The sequence below is a fragment of the Vicugna pacos genome, chromosome 6, assembly GCF_048564905.1.
Source record: "Vicugna pacos chromosome 6, VicPac4, whole genome shotgun sequence".
NCBI lineage: Eukaryota > Metazoa > Chordata > Mammalia > Artiodactyla > Camelidae > Vicugna > Vicugna pacos.
In genome coordinates, this window is record NC_132992.1 from 55,871,063 (window position 1) to 55,889,364 (window position 18,302).

Sequence of the window (18,302 nt, forward strand, 5' to 3'; positions counted from 1 at the left end):
CGACGCTCCCAACTGGCGTCGAGGCGGGAGGAGGGCGCCCTCGCAGCCAATCAACATTCAGCAGGGCTCTTCTCCCGCGCGTCTTTCAAAGGCTCCCTATGACCCAATGAGCGGTTAGAGGCCGAGCCAGGGCACCGAAGGGCGGAGTAAGAAACAGAGAGAAGGTCTGATTGGTTCCAAAGAGACGCCTCGCCCCACCTCACAGAAGGATGTACCAATGAGCTGAGAGGAGAGGAGGGCTGAGTGCGGGGGCGGAGGCTGAGACGCCTGCGCCTCCCGAAGGAGGTGGCTGCAGGTCAGTACGTGGGGCGGCCAGCGATGAAGCCGGTGAGTCGGGCTGGGGATTGGAGGAACGGAGCCGCAGGGATGGGAGCGGTCCCGAGGCCGGTTCTTGGTCCCGGGGACAGCCCGAGCCTGGTCGCGGCAAGATTCGCGCAGTAACCGTCCAGGGTAGGGGAGGTGGGGCTTCCAGAACTGGCGAGAACGATGGCAGCAAAGCAACAGGGTCGGTGGCGGGCGAGGGGAAGATTGACATTCTCTGTACGCCTGTTGTAGGCTGTGGGCTGTCGTCTGCGGGGTCTCCTAAGCCTCATGACAGTCCTGACTTAGACGGCTGAGTCCTGTTTTATGGAGGAAACTAAGGCATAGAGAGCTTAAAAGGCTCCGTGCATCATTCAGCCTGATACCCCAGCTCCAAAGCATGTCCCGGGCTGCCCTGAGCCCCCTGGACGGGGAAAACTTCATGAAAGACGATTGCCAACCCCTGCTTGTGGGTGTGTGACCACTGTCACCATCCTACGGGGCCACCTGGCACTGCGTCCCTTTCCCTAGGGTTCAGAATCTCTGGGCCTGGAGGAGCGGAAACGTCCAACTCTGGGGGTTTATAAATCTGGCTGGGAGAGCTTGAGTGAATGGGCCACATACGTTGAAAATCCTGAATCATCAAAACTGCTTTAAAGAGAAAGAAAGAAAGAAAAAAAAACAGGCTTAAGGAACTGAAGCCCCACCTGACTCATATTACCTACCACCAAGGTTGACAACTCGTTGAAGGGCTTGTTTGAGTTGAATTGATAATAATACGGACAGATCCAAAGCAGCTCAAATCCATGGCCTAAACTGGTTCTGCAGTGTGAACTTGTAGTAACAAACAGGACCATTATGGATTATAGCTTCAGAGCTAGAAAAGACATTAGGCGGTTACACTTGCTAATCCCCATGTTTCCGTGTGGAGGAGTATCAGCTGTCCTTCACTCCTGGCCTCTTTCTACACTTGTCCCCAGAAGGCGAAGAGTGTGTGATCTGATCCCCGAGTTTGGCAGGAGCTGAACACAAGTAGCTCAACCCTTTCGTCCCTTCTCTTTGCAGAGAGTACTTTCTAGCGTGCTGTCTGCCACAGGGGAGCCCTGGGTTGTCCATCACTGCCTGGGACTGGGTGAATAAGTCCATTTCTGGAGTGAAGAACTGACAAGCCCACTTGACCTTGGCTTTAAAGCCACATCCTTCACCTGACACTCAGTAATAAAACTGATATATTGATCTCCATTTGCCTCTCTAGTGTCTCATCTCTCAGTTGGTTCCATCTAGGGAATAGAAGAAAGGTGTGTTTTTTATTGGTCCTATAAAACTCCAGCACATCTTCCATGTAGAAATGTTTCCCAGAGGACTGAGTTTCAACTCCTTAGGTCAGCACACAAAGTCCATCTCAATCTCTCTAGTCCAATGATTCATGAAGTTAAGGGCAGGTTATACTCCCATCCCCACCCCCACAATCAAACTACTGGGCTGTATGGGGGTATTCTTTTGAGAAATGGGGTGGAAGAAACTACTTCTTTAGCTTCCTCTCCTCTGCTCTGATATCGCAGTTCCTGCCTACAGTCAGCCTTCGGTATCCACAGATGTGGAGCGCCAACTGTACCTCGTTGTTTTATATAAGGGACTTGAGCATTGGTAGATTTTGAACCCCATGGGTGGGTTGGTGGTGGTGGTCCTGAAACGAACCAATCCTCCCCTCCCACGGAAACCAAGGGATTATACTGTACACAAGCCCTTTCTCTTTTTGCCTTAACTGCCTTAACTTCTCTGCCTAAAAACCTGTTCATCCATCAAAACCCAACTAACGGGTCTGTCCTCTGTGAAGCTTTCCCCAGCTCCCGAAGCAGCCAGTCACTCCTTTCTGGGCTCTAAAGTGCATAGTTTATGCTTCCATTTTAACACTTCTGACTTTCTTTAACCTATGTACACCCTGTCTCTCCAGCTGCACTGAAGGCAAGCTGTTTATTTTATGGACCTTTGCCTCTCCAGAGCTTGGCAAATTAAGGTGTCCAAGAAATGTTTGTGAATGAGTGAATAAATCTCCTCACTTTATAGTTTTGGAACACTGAGGTCCAGTAGAAACTGAAGTTACTTGTCCAAGTTTCTACAGTAAATGGCAGAGCCAAGACCAGAAGCCAGGTTTCTTGGTTCCCAATCCAACACTCTTTCCACTGCATAGTGGTGTAATTATTAATAGGATGGTAAATGCAATAGCTTATTATTGACATTGCTGATTTCTCTGATAATCCAGGTTGAGTAAATCGCAAATATGCATCAGCGTGTGTTTAAGCAAGGGTCAGCTATACTAAAACTGTAAATATTCTTTACAGTTATTTAACATAATGGATTTCTTTTGAAGCCTAGTTCAATGCAAACAAGTGAGTTCGACTCATCAGATGAAGAGCCTGTTGAAGATGAACAGACTCCAATTCAAATATCATGGTATGTGAACATTTCTAATCAGTGATGAGCTCAAATATTTGATGTGTATATCTATAATCTTTGTAAAATTTAGTCTACATATTGAAAACGGTTCTCTTCTGCTGATTATATAATTCTAATCTTAATTATTTATGATAGAGTAAGGTGTTTTTTGGGGGGTAAAGGGGGAGTAATGGGAGTTCCTTCCTTATACGTTGAGCAAACCATAGTAGAAACAAAGAGTTGAGATAGGATTGGAATGTTCTCCCATTTAGTACCAAAATCTTTTTATTCTTTTACGACAAAAGAATAGTGTACCAAACCTAGGATGAGATATCGTTTATCATTTATTCAGATCCTAGAACTGCTTGCCACAGTAATGCATCTATCAGCAGACCTTGTTTAAGATAAAAGCCATATTACCATAGATACAATAACAAAAACAAGTCTTTTTATATAAAATCAACTTCTAAATCTTGGCAGTGATTTATGTTTACACCAGATTCTCTCCAACCAGCAATCAAATGCTTTCTCTTAGCCTGTAAATCTAATAATCTCTCTCTTTAAGCACTGTCCATGCTGTAAGAAGAGAAAAAGAGTGTTGTCCCTAAAGTTCTTTTGTTCTGCTATCAGATAGCGATTATCCTTCATTTCCCCATCCAACTCCCTTTAAACTCAAAAACTCATCTAATTTTCAAAGTCCCCTCTCTTCCTCTAAACACATCTGTTTTATGGACAAGGTGAGCCTCTGCCCACTTTGTTCCTAAGTAAATTGGGAATAGAATTTCTGGAAATTATTTCATTTTAACCAGAATCCATTACCACAAAGAATGGGTGGCCTGTGGTTTTTATTCTATAACATATATCTGTTTAAGGAAGTCCTACAAAGAAATATTAAAATAGTAATGTAGGATGAATGCTGGGGATGAAACTGTCAGATGGACATTTTCCAGCTTACTTCCTAAGATTACTAATATAAAATATCTCAGGTAGCATGACAGGTAACCTAAGTGCACTTTATACTAGCTATAGGCAATCGAGGCATTTCTTTCTTCAAGGTAAGTTTAAATTAGCTTGCCACTCTTAAGATTTAAATTGTAACAAAGCAAATGATAGGTCCCTATTTTAAAATTTGCAGCCTTTCTAGGCCTTTTTGTGACCAATACATTGATATTTAACATGAATTTTTGTTCTATGACTACTGTAAAACTTTAAAACACCTTTGTTCAGCGGCAAACACATGTGTTTGTATAAATTTTCATCTTTAACCTTTTTTTAAATTGAACTAAACTGGATAATGTTTTATTCTTTTCAGGCTACCCCTGTCACAAGTGAATTGTTCTCAGTTTCTTGGTTTATGTGCTCTTCCAGGTAGGTGGCACTACAGGTAGCTTCCTACTGATATATTTTAAATAATTTTTTTGTCAGCCAACACATCATTCTCGGTACTGAGCAGTAAGAGAATTTCACAGACCAGCATTGGGAACTCACTTCTGGAAACTCTTGATGGGCTAGAGATAAAGGAACATAGATCCCCTCTTCAACTCATCCAAATCCACATTCATGGCTCTCCATTTCTGACTTACTTATCTTAATAAAACAACACTGGGATACAATGTAAGGCCAAGGACTACAGCTGGTACGTATTACAGAAAGGACACAGAATAAAGAGTCCTTAGATTAAGAGTTCCTTCAGCTGGAATCTATGAATCCGTGTGATTTATATTCCTAAAAATATAAGAAATTGAAATTCACATTCAAAATGGAACTGAACCACATAAATGATCATGTGTAATGATTTTCTACAGTAGCTAGATCTGTGTTTAAATATACTTGTTATTTATGACCAAAAACTGACTCTTTTCACTTGCCTTGTTACTACTTACAGGTTGTAAATTTAAAGACGTTAGAAGAAACATCCAAAAAGATACAGGTAGGTACAATATGATAGAACCATCTTAATAGGTTTTTTTTTTAATAATACTGAAAATCTCTTTGTCAAAAAGAACAAACTGTAGTCTCTTCTGAATTTTCCAAATAAATTTTTGGTACTTCATAAAGTTTCAAACTATAGACTTACTCTAATATGTGAAGAGGTATCTGTAAAGGGCAAAGAGAACTCATCACTTACTGAACATAGTGCTGCTTTTCACTTATTGTTCTAGTTCTATACATAGAAACTGCATTTGAGGTTAGAATGTAAAAGTTAGAGGGAGATAAGCATGTAAATGGGAAACTGACATTGCAGCGCCCAGAGCTTTGAGCATACGGTTCTTTACAGACTTGACTGTGATACTGGAAATTAAGCCTGAGCTGGGAACACAGAGGTTGTAGTGAAATTGTCCAACCCAGTTAGAAAATTTAGAGAACCAATGTCTAGGTGGAAAAGATGGAATAGGATCTGATCTTCACACACCCAAGGATGTTAATACCACCATAGCCTCAAGTCTCATAATCTTACGTACATCCTGATAATCTACCCCAATTTGGAATTTATATTTTGCATAATACCAACAAATTCAATTTCTCAAATATATTCTCATTGGCCTGGAATATCTCAAGCCTAATGGTCCTACCAAGGTCCTTATAAAAAACCAAAATAAAAATGTATATATTGCTTAACTCTATATAGATTTTATAAACCTTAAATTTTTTTCTGGTTATCCCAGAGTATCAATTTGCTAATTTACTTCCTTTAATCTACCAATCAAAAAAAGATTTAAAATGGGCAATAGATCAGTTGACCCTTACAGTATTTGTGAAGATTTTCTGCTCTAGAGATACCCACTATGGTAGGAAATTTCCATTTGGAGAACATTTAAATCATAAGCAAAGTATCATTTAAACCATTGGTTCAAAAACCACTCCTGCACATTTGGTAAAGCCCTATTCATTTAGTCTTGCCTGAAAAAGGAGTTTCCAGTCTTTTTACCGAACCTTTTTCTCTTCCAATGAAATCTTAAAGGGAATCCAGTATACAAAACAGATGACAGTGTTTGATGGAGGAGAGCTACAATCTCCCTGCAGCACTTCCTGTGGTCCCACGTCAGGTTTCTTTCTAGGAAAGTTAAAATCTACATAATAGAAATTATCCAATGTGTACAAGAGGCAAATAGAAAATTACCTAGAAAATTACCTAGTCTCTTAAAAATGCTTAAGTATGTTAATTACAAGTTAAACCCTTTTAGAAGTACAGAAGTACAGTAGTACTATCTAGAGCAGCCCTGTCCAATAGAAATATATTGGGAGCCACAAATAGAAGCCATATGTGTAACTTGACATTTTCTAGCAGCCCATTAAAAAAAATAAAAACAGGTAAAAATTTTAATAATGTATTTTATTTAACCTCATATAGCCTAAATAGTATCACTTCAATAAATTTTACGTATGAAACAAATTATTAATGAGATGAGGCTTTTTTCTTGGTCTTTGAAATCAGATATGTATTTTACATTTATAATACATCTGAATTTGGACTAGCCATATTTCAGGTTCAGGTCTGGAGGGTCATGATGAAAGGTACTTTGTACTTAAATAGATAAATGTCCTTGAATTTAAGGGGTGCAGAGAGAGAAAGGGGGCTCAGATCAGCCAGAATTATTCATTTTGAACGAAATGCTCTGTCGTGACTATTGCCATGGAATAGAATGGCCTACAGTACAATCACTTGGTTCATATCATTATGCTGAAATTAGCTAAGTCACATGATTCTAATGCAGTAAATGCTTTACTTCCTAGAAACCTAGTCCACAAAATTAAATCCATAACGGTACGGTACAGCACAAATATAAGCAAGAGTACAAGATGACCATAGTGATGCTGGAGGTTTTGTACACAAAGCGGAGGGTAAACCAAAATAACAGAACCTTGAACGTAGCAAACATGGTTGATCTGATGAGACGAAAACAGGGGGAAAAAATGTGCTATCCTTCCTTCTCAGGAGTTTATTTTGAAATATTAGGTGTTTTAAAATTTAAAGCAGTATTTATTGTAAAAAAATTTTTTTCAAGAACAGCAGTATAACTGACATCTTAAAATCCAGTAAAAAGCATTTTGAAGTCAGGTTTAATTTTAATCACCTTTTGGTTCAGATGTTTCTAATTCCTATTTTGTGCTTAGTGACTTGGTTTTTACGTTAGTTTGAAACTGAATCAGTGTTGTTTTAGATCATCACTAAACACTTCAAATTTAATAGATTATCATTTATTTGCTTTGTTCAACTAAGAAATTTAACTCCATGTTTTCCCTCCTGACTGTATTTCAACTTGTAATGTTCTGTCCATGTGTGTCCTTGTGTATGTTGGTCTATTGGCAGAAGAACTAAAGAGCTATGGTATACAAGACATATTTGTTTTCTGCACCAGAGGGGAACTGTCAAAATATAGAGTTCCAAACCTTTTGGACCTCTACCATAAGTACGGAATTATCACTCATCATCATCCAATCCCAGATGGAGGGACTCCTGACATAGCCGGCTGCTGTGAAATAATGGAGGAGCTTGAAATCTGCCTTAAAAATAACCGAAAAACCTTAATACAGTACGTTCTCCTTTTCTCCATACGTGACATGAGAAATGTCCTAGTCAAAATGATTTCTTGAATTATTGCTTCCTTCTGCAGTTAATACCTGCCTTCTAGTTTGTTGCAAGATTAAAAGGAGGTGATGCATGAAAAGTACTAACACAGTGCCTGGCACAGAGCAAGCACTCAGATATTTGTCATTATGACTTTTGAAGAGTAAGGACAATAAGTGAGTAGATTTGGAAATGTTTAGAATAGGGTAACAAGCTTTTTTTCCCCTTTCCTTTTGTCTTAGACCTTTACTCATAATTTTGGGGTCATCTCCTTCCCCAAAAGGTGGGGGCATCCTTCTTGTTATGTAGCAACACCTTGCCTATTAGTTGGCCTTTCATTTGCTTAGAGGCTTCTAACAGCAAGAAAGTCAAAATTTTAAAAATTAGCAGCAAAGAAATCATCCCTAAAGCAATGAGCAACCCTAAAAACATGACTTACAAAGTATATTTGATGATATGAACTTGCTACCGGAATGAAAGAGGGACTCTCACTGTTTGCCAGTGGCTGTACCTAAGCTGCTGCTATGAAAGTTTAAAACGAAAAAAAATGAGAGAAGGAAAAAGTAGCTTGGAGGAAGGAAGAAGAGAGTGACAATCAGCAGTAGACAGTAGCGTTGCAAAGACTCCAGGTGGTGCTGGGGAAATAGCCATAGTTCTGCCAGAAGCAAGGTCCACAGAGCAGAGGTGAACAGGCCACAGGGAGAAAACTGGTCCTTCTCTACACGTATTGTTTTTTGTATCCTAATCTGCTTAATCCTTTCTGGAACAAGATAGAGCGTTAAATAGTGTAAAACCTCAAAAGCTCTAAGGTCATTGCTTTGAGCTGGAAAGTATACAAACTATACCAAATAACCAAGTAGTCTCAGAGCACCTAGGAAAAGGGCAAGCCTAGCCAGCTTCTCTCCTTACACCTAGAGCTCAGGGGCTTCATGCCCATAGTTCATGTTCTGAAAGCAAACCAACTGTACAAGGGTCTTTGGGGACACATACCCGTTTGGACCAGACTAAACTCTGATATAGAGAACTACAGCCTGCCGAGTAGGAGATTCATCCTACGCTCTACAGTTTCCAACCTTTCTCTATGGAAAAATAGGATCTTTCACCAACTACTAACTGTAAAAGCAGAATTTTAGAATAAACGCAAATGTCTATGCTAAATTTCCTGATAAAACTAAGAAAAAATAACATTAAGTAGTTAGATGGAGCTAGTGGAAAATATTTTATAATTTTTGCTTTTTTGGTGGGGGGAGGTAATTAGGTTTACTTCGTTATTTATTCTTAGAGGAAGTACTGAGGATTGAACCCAGGACCTCGTGCATGCACTTGAGCTGTACCCTCCCCCACTAAATATTTTATAATTTGGGGGCCCACTTTTCAAACCAGTTCTGAGACTTTTTTTTCAAATGGGAATTTTTTTTTTTGAAAGCAGCCTCTACTGAAACATCACTAGAGATCAAATTAGCTCAGTCTGGAGAAGCTTAACACATTCTACTCCAGCAGGTTCTAGGAAACCAAACGCTCTTGATGTTTGACTATAAACACGATGGAAAGGTAGATGGGCAGTCTTGCATATGCTGAATGCTTCAGGCTCCCATAAAATAAAGCATCTGATGACTAGAAATTTTCATTGTCCTAGAGCTTTCAAAGGTGTCCCCACAGTGACTAAAGTTTGTTTGGACAAAGATGATTTTTTTTTTCCATTCTACCATCTTTGAGTGCTTCCATTGCCATACAGCGCTTGAGTTTATCCCTCAGACACAGGGTCTGGTTAGTTTTTTCCTCTGTTGTGTTGTCGACCAGTGCTATCTCCCTGGTTTTCCCTGGACATTTTTGTTATTCATAAAATCAGTGAACACTGCTTGCCTATTGTATTATGCCATTTCCTAGGGCTGTTGTAAAAATGTACCATTTTTAAAAAACTGGGTAGCTTGAAAAACAGAAATGTATTCCCTCCCAGTTCTGGAGACTGGAAGTCCAACTCAAGGTGGCAGCAGGGCCACACTGCCTCTGAGGCTCTGGGTAGAGTCCTCCTTCCTCACCTCTTCCCGGCTACTGGTGGCAGCCATCAGTCCTTGAGGTTCCTTGGCTCAGGGCAGCATCACTCCTCTGTTGTCCCATGATTCTTCCTGTGTGTCTGTGACTTCATATGATGTTTCCTCATATAAAGACACAGGCATATTGGGTTAGAGCCCACCCTAATGACCTCATCTTCACTTGATTGCATCTGTAAAGACCCCATTTTCAAATAAGGTTACATTCACAGTACCGGGGACTAAGACTGAACATATCCTTCTGGGAACATAGTTCAACCCAACCAAACATTGTGAATACAAAACACACTCTGAGGCACAGTTCCCACCCTCAAGGAACCCAGAGTTAACAACACTATCACTAAGTGTAGTAAGACCAGAACAGATGTATACGAGGCAGTACAGAGGATGGCCATGGTTCCTGTGCAGGCACAGGGCCATTTCAGGAATGAAATTTGAGCTAAGTTTTGAAGGATGAGTAGGAATCAATCAAACAGAGGAGGAAAGATAAAGATACCAAGAGATATAAAGTGGTATATCTTAATCTTCAGAAAGCCACTAAAATGTTCTCGCTCTTTTCCCTTTAACTAGTAGATCCTCATCTCTGAATCAGGCCTCCAGCTGGGACACTTTGTAGAAAGCAAGCTCATGAATTCTCCAGGGATCAGTACCTGCTGGGTCCTCTGTCTCCCTTCGTTATCAATCACAAGACATGTTTCTCCAGCTCCATCTAGACCACACTACAGCACTGATGTTCATGTCATCAGCACGGAGTTAGGATCAGTATGCCCTCCAAGAAAGTTAGGAAGTATGTAATACACTTTTTTAGGATCTTTGAAACTGATTTAAATGGTTTTATTGGTTTGAGGATTAATCCTCATTTTTCTAGAAAATCCACTTCTACAGAACTGCTCATTTCTTCACAGTGCTGCATAAGAGCAGCTGACATTCAGTTACTTCTCAGTCTGCGCCAAGCTCTGTTGTAAGCATTACAAATGTTACCTCCTTTAGTCCTCACTATGACATGGGTACTGCTGCTGTCCCCATCTTAGAGGTGAAAAGGCCGAGGCCCAGAGAGGTTAAATAACTTAGGTTCACACATCTAATAAATGACAGATTCGGGATTCAGCCCCAGGCAGTGAGGCTCAAAAGCCCATGCTCTGAACCCCTGTGAGACACTGCCTCTGTACTCTTAGACGAATGAAGAGCTGCAGGCTTGTCCCATAGCCACTGAGGTTTTGTTTAGAGAAGAATGAAGTGGCAGTTGGTAAAAAGTAGTCTGATTTCTATCCAATTAGTAACATGTTCCACTCCTCAGATGTTTAAAGAGATCAGTGAAAAGGCCCTGCCTACCTTGTCCCTTAGAGGTGTTCAGAGCACCTCCCAACAAATAAAAAAGCACACTTTGCTCCTGATTAATTCAAATATATATATATATATTTATATATAAATATTTTAGATTTATATATATATCAAATATATATATATATATATAAATCTCTGGGTACAAGGCACTGTGCTAGGTATTAGAGTAGAAATAGAAGGCAGAAGGAGCAAGTGTTTAGTTGTAATTGTTGGGATGCAATGAAAATGTACAAACTTCAAAATTGTACTTCCCTTTCAGCTGTTATGGAGGACTTGGGAGATCTTGTCTTGGTAAGAAATGTATTTCCATTATTCAGTATTTTTTTTAACCTCAAAGTAAGAAAATTTGTGTTTCTGGGCCATATGCTCACTTTATATAAAAATGAAACAAAACACAATATACGTCTACCGAGACCCAAAGGATTATTTAAAGCCCTAAATTTGGTGTTCCCTAGGAAAGCTTGGGTGGGAGTGGAAGGTATTTTCAGGACTGTTTTGGTGGATTCTGCAAAACATAATTTACAAGTCTTAGCACCTACATTCTTATGTTTTGTTTTATTTCCTAATGTTCTCCCTATGCAGGTATTATGTATGATACTGACTTCTAAACAATATCCATGGGTAACATAAGTATGAAAGCCAAAGTTATGTATGTTTAAACTTTTTAAAAATGTGTTTAGAAAAAGAAAGTTAATAAATTGCCACGTTGGGAGTAACAGTTACTCCTTTTAGGGTTGGAAAGTATCAAACTTACAGAATTTGTTTCGGTAACACTATCAAAATGAAAAGACAATCCACAGAATGATGAAAAAAAATTTTTAAACCATATAGCTAACTAGGGACTTACCAAGACTATATAAAGAATTCTTACAACTCAAAAAAACAAACAACCCAATTAAAAAATGGGCAAAGAATCTGAACAGACATTTCTCCAAACAAAATATACAAATGACCAATAAGCACACGAAAAGATGCTCAACATCATAAGTCATCAGAGAAATGCAAGTCAAAACCACAATGAGATACCACATAATACCCATCTGAATGGCTGTTATCCAAAAAATAGAAAACAAGCGTTGGTGAGGATGTAGAGAAATTGGAAAATCCCCGGCAGTACTTCTTCAAACAGTTAACCATACAGTTATCATATGAACCATGTATCCACTCCTAGGTATATACCCAAAAGAAATGAAAACATGTCCACACAAAACTTGTACACGAATGCTTAAAGCTGCATTATTCATAGTTAGAGATTTGTAGATACTGACAGGAATATATAGAGAATAGATAAACAAGTTTATACTGTATAGCCCAGGGAAATATATTCAAGATCTTGTAGTAGCTCACAGTGAAAAAACATGTGACAATGAATATATATATATGTTCATGTATAACTGAAAAATTGTGCTTTAGACCAGAAGTTGACACATTGTAAACTAACTATAACAAGAAAGAAAGAAAGAAAGAAAGAAAGAAAGAAAGAAAGAAAGAAAGAAAGAAAGAAAGAAAAGAAAAGAAAGAAAGAAAGAGAAAGAAAGAAAAAAGCTGCATTATTCATAACAGCCAAAGTATGGAAACAACCTAAATTCCTATCAACTGACAAATGGATAAACAAAATGTATACCCATACAATGGAATATTATTCATCCATACAAAGGAATGAAGTATTGACACCCACCACAGTATGTATGAATCTTGAACACGTTATGCCAAGTGAAAGAAGCCAGTCACAGAAGATCACATATGATTCTATGTATATGAAATGTCTGGAATAGGCAAATCCATAAAGACAGAAGGTAGACTATTGTCGCTTAGTGCCAGGGTGATGGGGGATGATGATAAAAGCATACAGCGTTTCTTTTTGAGGTGATGAAAATGTTCTAAAACTGACTTTGGTGATGGCTGCACATACCTGTGAATACAGTAAAATCCGCTAAATTGTACACTTGGAATGAATTACATGGTATATGAATTATAACTCAATAAAGCTGTTAAAAAAAACTACAAAGGCAGTGTTAAACTTTAATTCAACCAGTCATTTAAATCATAATTTAACTGTCAAAAGTACAAACTAAAAGGCTTCAGTCTTCTAATTCATTTTGAACAGTTACACCAAACTCAGTCTTCTGCACCAACAGAAGTGTGAATTAAGTGTAAACCTATCATTAATGTATAATGTACTATAATAATACAACAAATTGTACATAATATACTATTTTTCTCTCATGTTCTATTAGTAGCTGCATGTCTCCTCCTCTACCTGTCTGACACAGTATCACCACAGCAAGCCATAGACAGCCTGAGAGACCTAAGAGGATCTGGGGCCATACAGACCATAAAGGTAAGGATGCTGACTGGTCAGGGACAGACTTACAAATACAGTGTAACACATCATCAAAAGGGCAGTGAAAATCCAAAGCATTCTATTATTCGTATATCACCTGTTTATATTTTGATTTTTTTAATTTACATTTTTAAATGTCTGGATGTCTGAAAAAGTTCAGTTTTCAAACAAAATGATGAAAAAATTTGAATTTCCCAGTTTAATCTTCTAGGATCCACTACTGTTCAGTTTTTGCCCATTCAGTTCTGGGAATGGGTCATCTCACCTAGAAAAATGAGATGGTTACTATAAACTTGGTAGTTTCCTCGGTGTACTTTTAACCAAAAAGACCTCATGAAGACCCTATCACTGTATCACCAAAACATTTAACAAGGATAGATGAATGACATATGAAAAATGTAAAGCAACGCTCATTATCCTTTGCTGTGGATAACCAAAGTGACGTCTTTCACATTTACTTTGCCTTGAACACCAAAAACACTGCCGAAGCACTGCCCCAAGGATATTATTTATCTGTAAATCTGTAAAGCTAACTTGCTTTCCTTTCCCAACTGCCTGGTCTCAGCTTTAGGACTAAGTCAGAGGAGCAGTTTCTGAAAACAGAGAAGCTTCCCATACTGTCTTTTAAAATCAAATGATGCTTCAAATTCAAGATGTTCTCCAAGATGTTCTCAAGTCTTTCTTTGAGACAAAACAAAATACATGGTCAAACATACATATATATTTATGTGTAGTGCATGTTTTACCTGCTTAATCTTGGGAGAGAATTAAGCCCACATTGATATGGGCTGCCCATTTACCACCTCAGCATTCTGCAGCAAACGTGCTTTTTGCATCTCTGCACTGATGTAAATAGCAGTGTGCAGTTTCAACTTTACGATAGTAATATAAATGAGATTACTGGTAGAATAGGGATATCCTCTGGAGAGCTATTAAATCTCCAAATAAATTATTTAAAGGTTTTTTAATTTTGCTTATCTGTTAAGATTAATGGTTTTAATATTGACTATGAAAATTGTTCCAAACAGATTATCATCACAAAAAGCAGAAAACTAAGGCTTCTGTAAATTAAGAAATAGATTTTCTTGAATATACTACTGTTAATTGCTGCAGAAAAGTGCCTGCTCCCCTGTACTTACTCCCCAGGGGAAAAATACATTAGCAAAAAAGAATGCCTTCGTGGGTTATTTTTAATCTTACTTGCTCCTGCTGGTAAAGGGAGGAAGGATTTTACAGATTTATAAAACATTCCTCTGTATTTCATTCTACCTTCTGATCTTTAGAGATTTTTAAAGCAATAGTTTTCACACTGTATGTAGCTTTATTGAAAGATAAAACTTCCCCATAGGTTTTGTAAGTAAATGCCGTCTTACCCAAAAGGATATAGAATTGTTCAGCAAGTATTTTTTTGATTCCTGATCCCTGTTAGTATCATGACTACTCTCTAACTAGCTTTATACAATATTTCAATATATCTTTACTTTTTTCAGCAATATAATTATCTTCATGAGTTCCGGGACAAACTAGCTGCACATCTATCATCAAGAGATTCACTATCAAGATCTGTATCTAGATAAAAATAATTATTCCAAATAGCATATATATATATATATGACCATGTCTAAAATTTGAGTTCTCTAACATAATCTGTATTGAAATGAAATTACTACTAGTGTTATCAAATTGAATGTAAATGTATGTGTGCAGATATTCCTAAAGCTTTTATTGACAAATTTTATTGTGTCTCTTTCATCTCTTAATAGGAGATAGAAAAATTGCTATACAATTTTCCTTTTTAGAAATGCACTAGCTGCTCTGGTATATTTTACTTGGAGGTAATGCTGAAAAAAAGCATATGGAAAAATGCCTGACTGCATATTTTTACTTTTTACCACACTTTAACCTCATATTATTATTGGTAGCTTCTGGGTGGCATATGACGTAGTAATACATATGAAAATTGGCATGAGCCATGAAAAAAATTATTTAAATAACTCTTACCCTCTATTCCTCTGAAAATTGTTTCTTCTACTTCATAGACATACAGAACTTGAATCATCTCATCACCTCCCTCCCAATGCCATATCATCCCCAATAGGTGTTTATCCAGCATTTGCTGGAACATTCTCCCAGATGAGGAATTCACTGGTTCAGACAGCTGCTCTCTTTTTAGAGTATTCATTTTTTCACCCTAGGAACTACATGGGATGAATTTAATCCCTCTTTTACTTTTATTTTATAAAGCACTTTTCTACAGATAAACAATCTCCAATTTTCTCACTCCTTCACTTCACTCTATGCTATTGAACATGTCTTTTTGTCTTCAAATTCAACATTGAGCTAACGAAAGCAGTCATTTGTAGACAAAGTTCATACAGTGAGTCAGACCCACCTATTTAAGAGACATCAATGGTTTCAGAGCTACAGAGAGTCCCATGGTTCTCTAGCTACTGGTAATCACAAACGTCACCAATGGTCAGAGGCACTTCCACACAAGGCAAAGTAAATTTCAACACATAGTCTTTAAATAACCATGTAAGTAACCAAAAGTTGGCAATCACAAATGTCACCAATGGTCAGAGATACTTCCACACAAGGCAAAGTAAATTTCACCACGTAGTGTTACTAATCATATAATTACCAGAAGTCTTACTTTGTCTCTCACTCTTCTTGCTCTGGTGAACTAATGTAATTTCATTAGGGAATACTTTAAAACAATTACTAGTTGCTATTTGGAACTGTCAGACCAGAGAGCAAGCATGTACCATAATATAAAATCAGTATTTTTAATACTTTCATATACACAGTGCTTTTAGAACATAAGATTTTAGAAGGCTTTTAAGGTGGAAGAATCACATATCCCTATGGATTTCTTAACCAAGATAGTAAATGCCAAAAGTTATGGCAAGGAAGTTATTTTTTTAAAGTACAGGCTCCAATAACAGGTTGACCTTCCTCATGATTTTGGTATTATATAATTTAAATCACAATTTTCCATTAAACTTTAAATAGTCATTGAAACTGACATTACCAAACCTTATATTAGCTTTCTCCCAATATAAAAATATAGCTTATTCATGAATACTTAAGAAAATGGAGGAAAAATATCGACATGGACTAATCAAATCCTTTGATGATCAACTGAATTTTCAGAATGCATGCATCTCTAATTTCCTCTCCAAGTGCTAGTAAGCCTTCCACATTTAACATGCTTAACTACTTTAATACCTAGTATAAGAAGGGACATCAGTTACTCTATAACAAAGAAACATGGGATGTCACTACTCAAATATAATTGTCCAATTAAGTTTAATAAAAATGTAATTCCAACATTCTTGGAAAAGCATTTTCTCAGGTCAACCTGCAGGACAGCCCTCAAAACAATGGGGTTGGGAGGTGGGAGGAGGCAGAGAGACCAGCTAGAGTCCTGGTCATACACAAGCCAGTTAGTTGCTGAAATAGAATCAACACCCAGACTCAACTATCATCCATAAAGTACACAAGGAAACATTTGAGACAGTTTTTATTAAATGTACAAAAGCAAAATAAAGCAGGCAAGCTCTAAGAAGGCAGGATGACATAAGCGCATTGTCTTTGGACAGTGATACAGCACCATTAAGGTTAATTTAGATGTTAACAAACCATGAGCACAGACAGCTAACTACATTCTGTGTTTCCCTTAGTAGTTTTAAGGTCTACCTAGTCATCCATTTATTATTCAAGAAGTTTTTCTACACGAACATGGTAACCGAAGAAATTTAAATGTTTAGGGAAAGCACTGTATGGTAAAAGTTAACTTATCATTGTTTTCCATGTCAAGATGTTCTCTACATCTTCCACAATGTGCATTAATAAAATTAATGTAGGGTAAAACCTTCTTTCCAACGCCACAGGTTACCTTACATGGTTTTTTCCCAAAACCAAGCAGAACAAGCAACAGAATTGTTTACTCCTTTTAGACATTTAGCTTTAGAACTCTTAATTTTAATCAAAATAATTGTTCTAAGAAAGCTATTCAACATATCCAGAAATAGAATCACATTTTCTCTCTTGGCATCACCCTCGAGTATTAGTTCAGAACCATCTGCTGAGCTGTACAGTACTAGTGCCAGAGATTCATTAGCTGCTGGTCTCACCGCAGATCAATGACTGGTTTGAGCAAAAAAGCTTAAATTATTTGAGATTAACATTAACAGTATCCAAATATGGGTACTCTCATGAACAATGCTAGACAACATATTGATATTTTTATTTTTCCCCTTTGAAAAGTGTTGTTCTAAAATATATTGGCTGTTAAAACTTCTGATTTACAATTATACTATACAGCTGATTACTGAGAGATGCACATCTGTGTTACATGATGTAAACAGATTAGATACATACTTTTAAATATAGGTCATTTTAATGGGCTCAATATATCACACTTGCTATGATGGAGCCATACTTAAAGTGAAAGCCCACCCTCCTACAGGTGTGTGGAACCCACAGGAGCCACTCTTGGTGCTACAGCAATAATATTCCATGAACACTGTTCATAAATACATAACTGGAGGGGAAAAGTGTTGTACCAAGGAAAACAACTTGCTAGTTTCAAAGTGTATCTACATCTCTATTTCCTTTCTATGCAATTATCTGACATTTTCAAAATGTTGATCTGCGGAGCAGAGAAGAGCTCTATGAGAGCTACTACCATGAGTGATCCTCAAGCTGAAAAATACCGAACAGGCTTTCAAAAAGACACGTATTGCAAATTGCCATGCATTCTGTTGCTTTGTGTAAGCTCATTATCTGGGTATCTGAACTTGACTGGTAGGTCTGGCAACTCATGGTATAATCCATGAGGCTTCTCAAATGCTTTAGTTAATACCTGATACGTGTCAGAAGTGGATTGTCTGGTCATTTCCTATCACTACCCACTTCCCATGAAAAGCAATTCAAACTTCAAACAAATTAGCAGTTTATGTGCAGCCTGTGACCCAACTCTCCTTTACCCTGGGATAGGGAGTGACTATCAGTTAAATATCGTGAAAATCATCAAATGTTATTAATAAAATTCAGATTCGGACATTTAAGTAAGTTTCTACCCCTATACTCCTTAGCACTAACAGGACATATTGCCATGATACACTATTATTCAAATGAGTAACTGCTAAATAGACTACATTTGTTACATAGGACTTTTAATGGAGGATCTGTAGGACCAACAGCAACAGGGCTGCTGATATAGACATAAGCCACAGTGTGTTACACTCATGGT

General features: G+C 37.8%; 1 protein-coding gene across 2 annotated transcripts; it reads left to right on the forward strand.

Annotated features, from left to right (window-relative positions):
• Window positions 1-236: 236 nt before the first annotated feature.
• CDKN3 (cyclin dependent kinase inhibitor 3) lies at window positions 237-14,778 on the forward strand. 2 transcript variants are annotated; one of them, XM_006199764.3, is made up of 8 exons: window positions 237-327; window positions 2,672-2,754; window positions 4,049-4,104; window positions 4,622-4,666; window positions 7,049-7,271; window positions 10,961-10,992; window positions 12,939-13,042; window positions 14,536-14,778. In XM_006199764.3, exons 1-8 carry the CDS (start codon window positions 319-321, stop codon window positions 14,620-14,622), a joined length of 639 nt encoding a protein of 212 aa, XP_006199826.1. In that variant the 5' UTR covers window positions 237-318; the 3' UTR covers window positions 14,623-14,778. The 2 variants fall into 2 exon arrangements, with proteins under 2 accessions (XP_006199826.1, XP_072819165.1); XM_072963064.1 differs by lacking the exon at window positions 237-327 and adding an exon at window positions 443-505.
• Window positions 14,779-18,302: the final 3,524 nt, after the last annotated feature.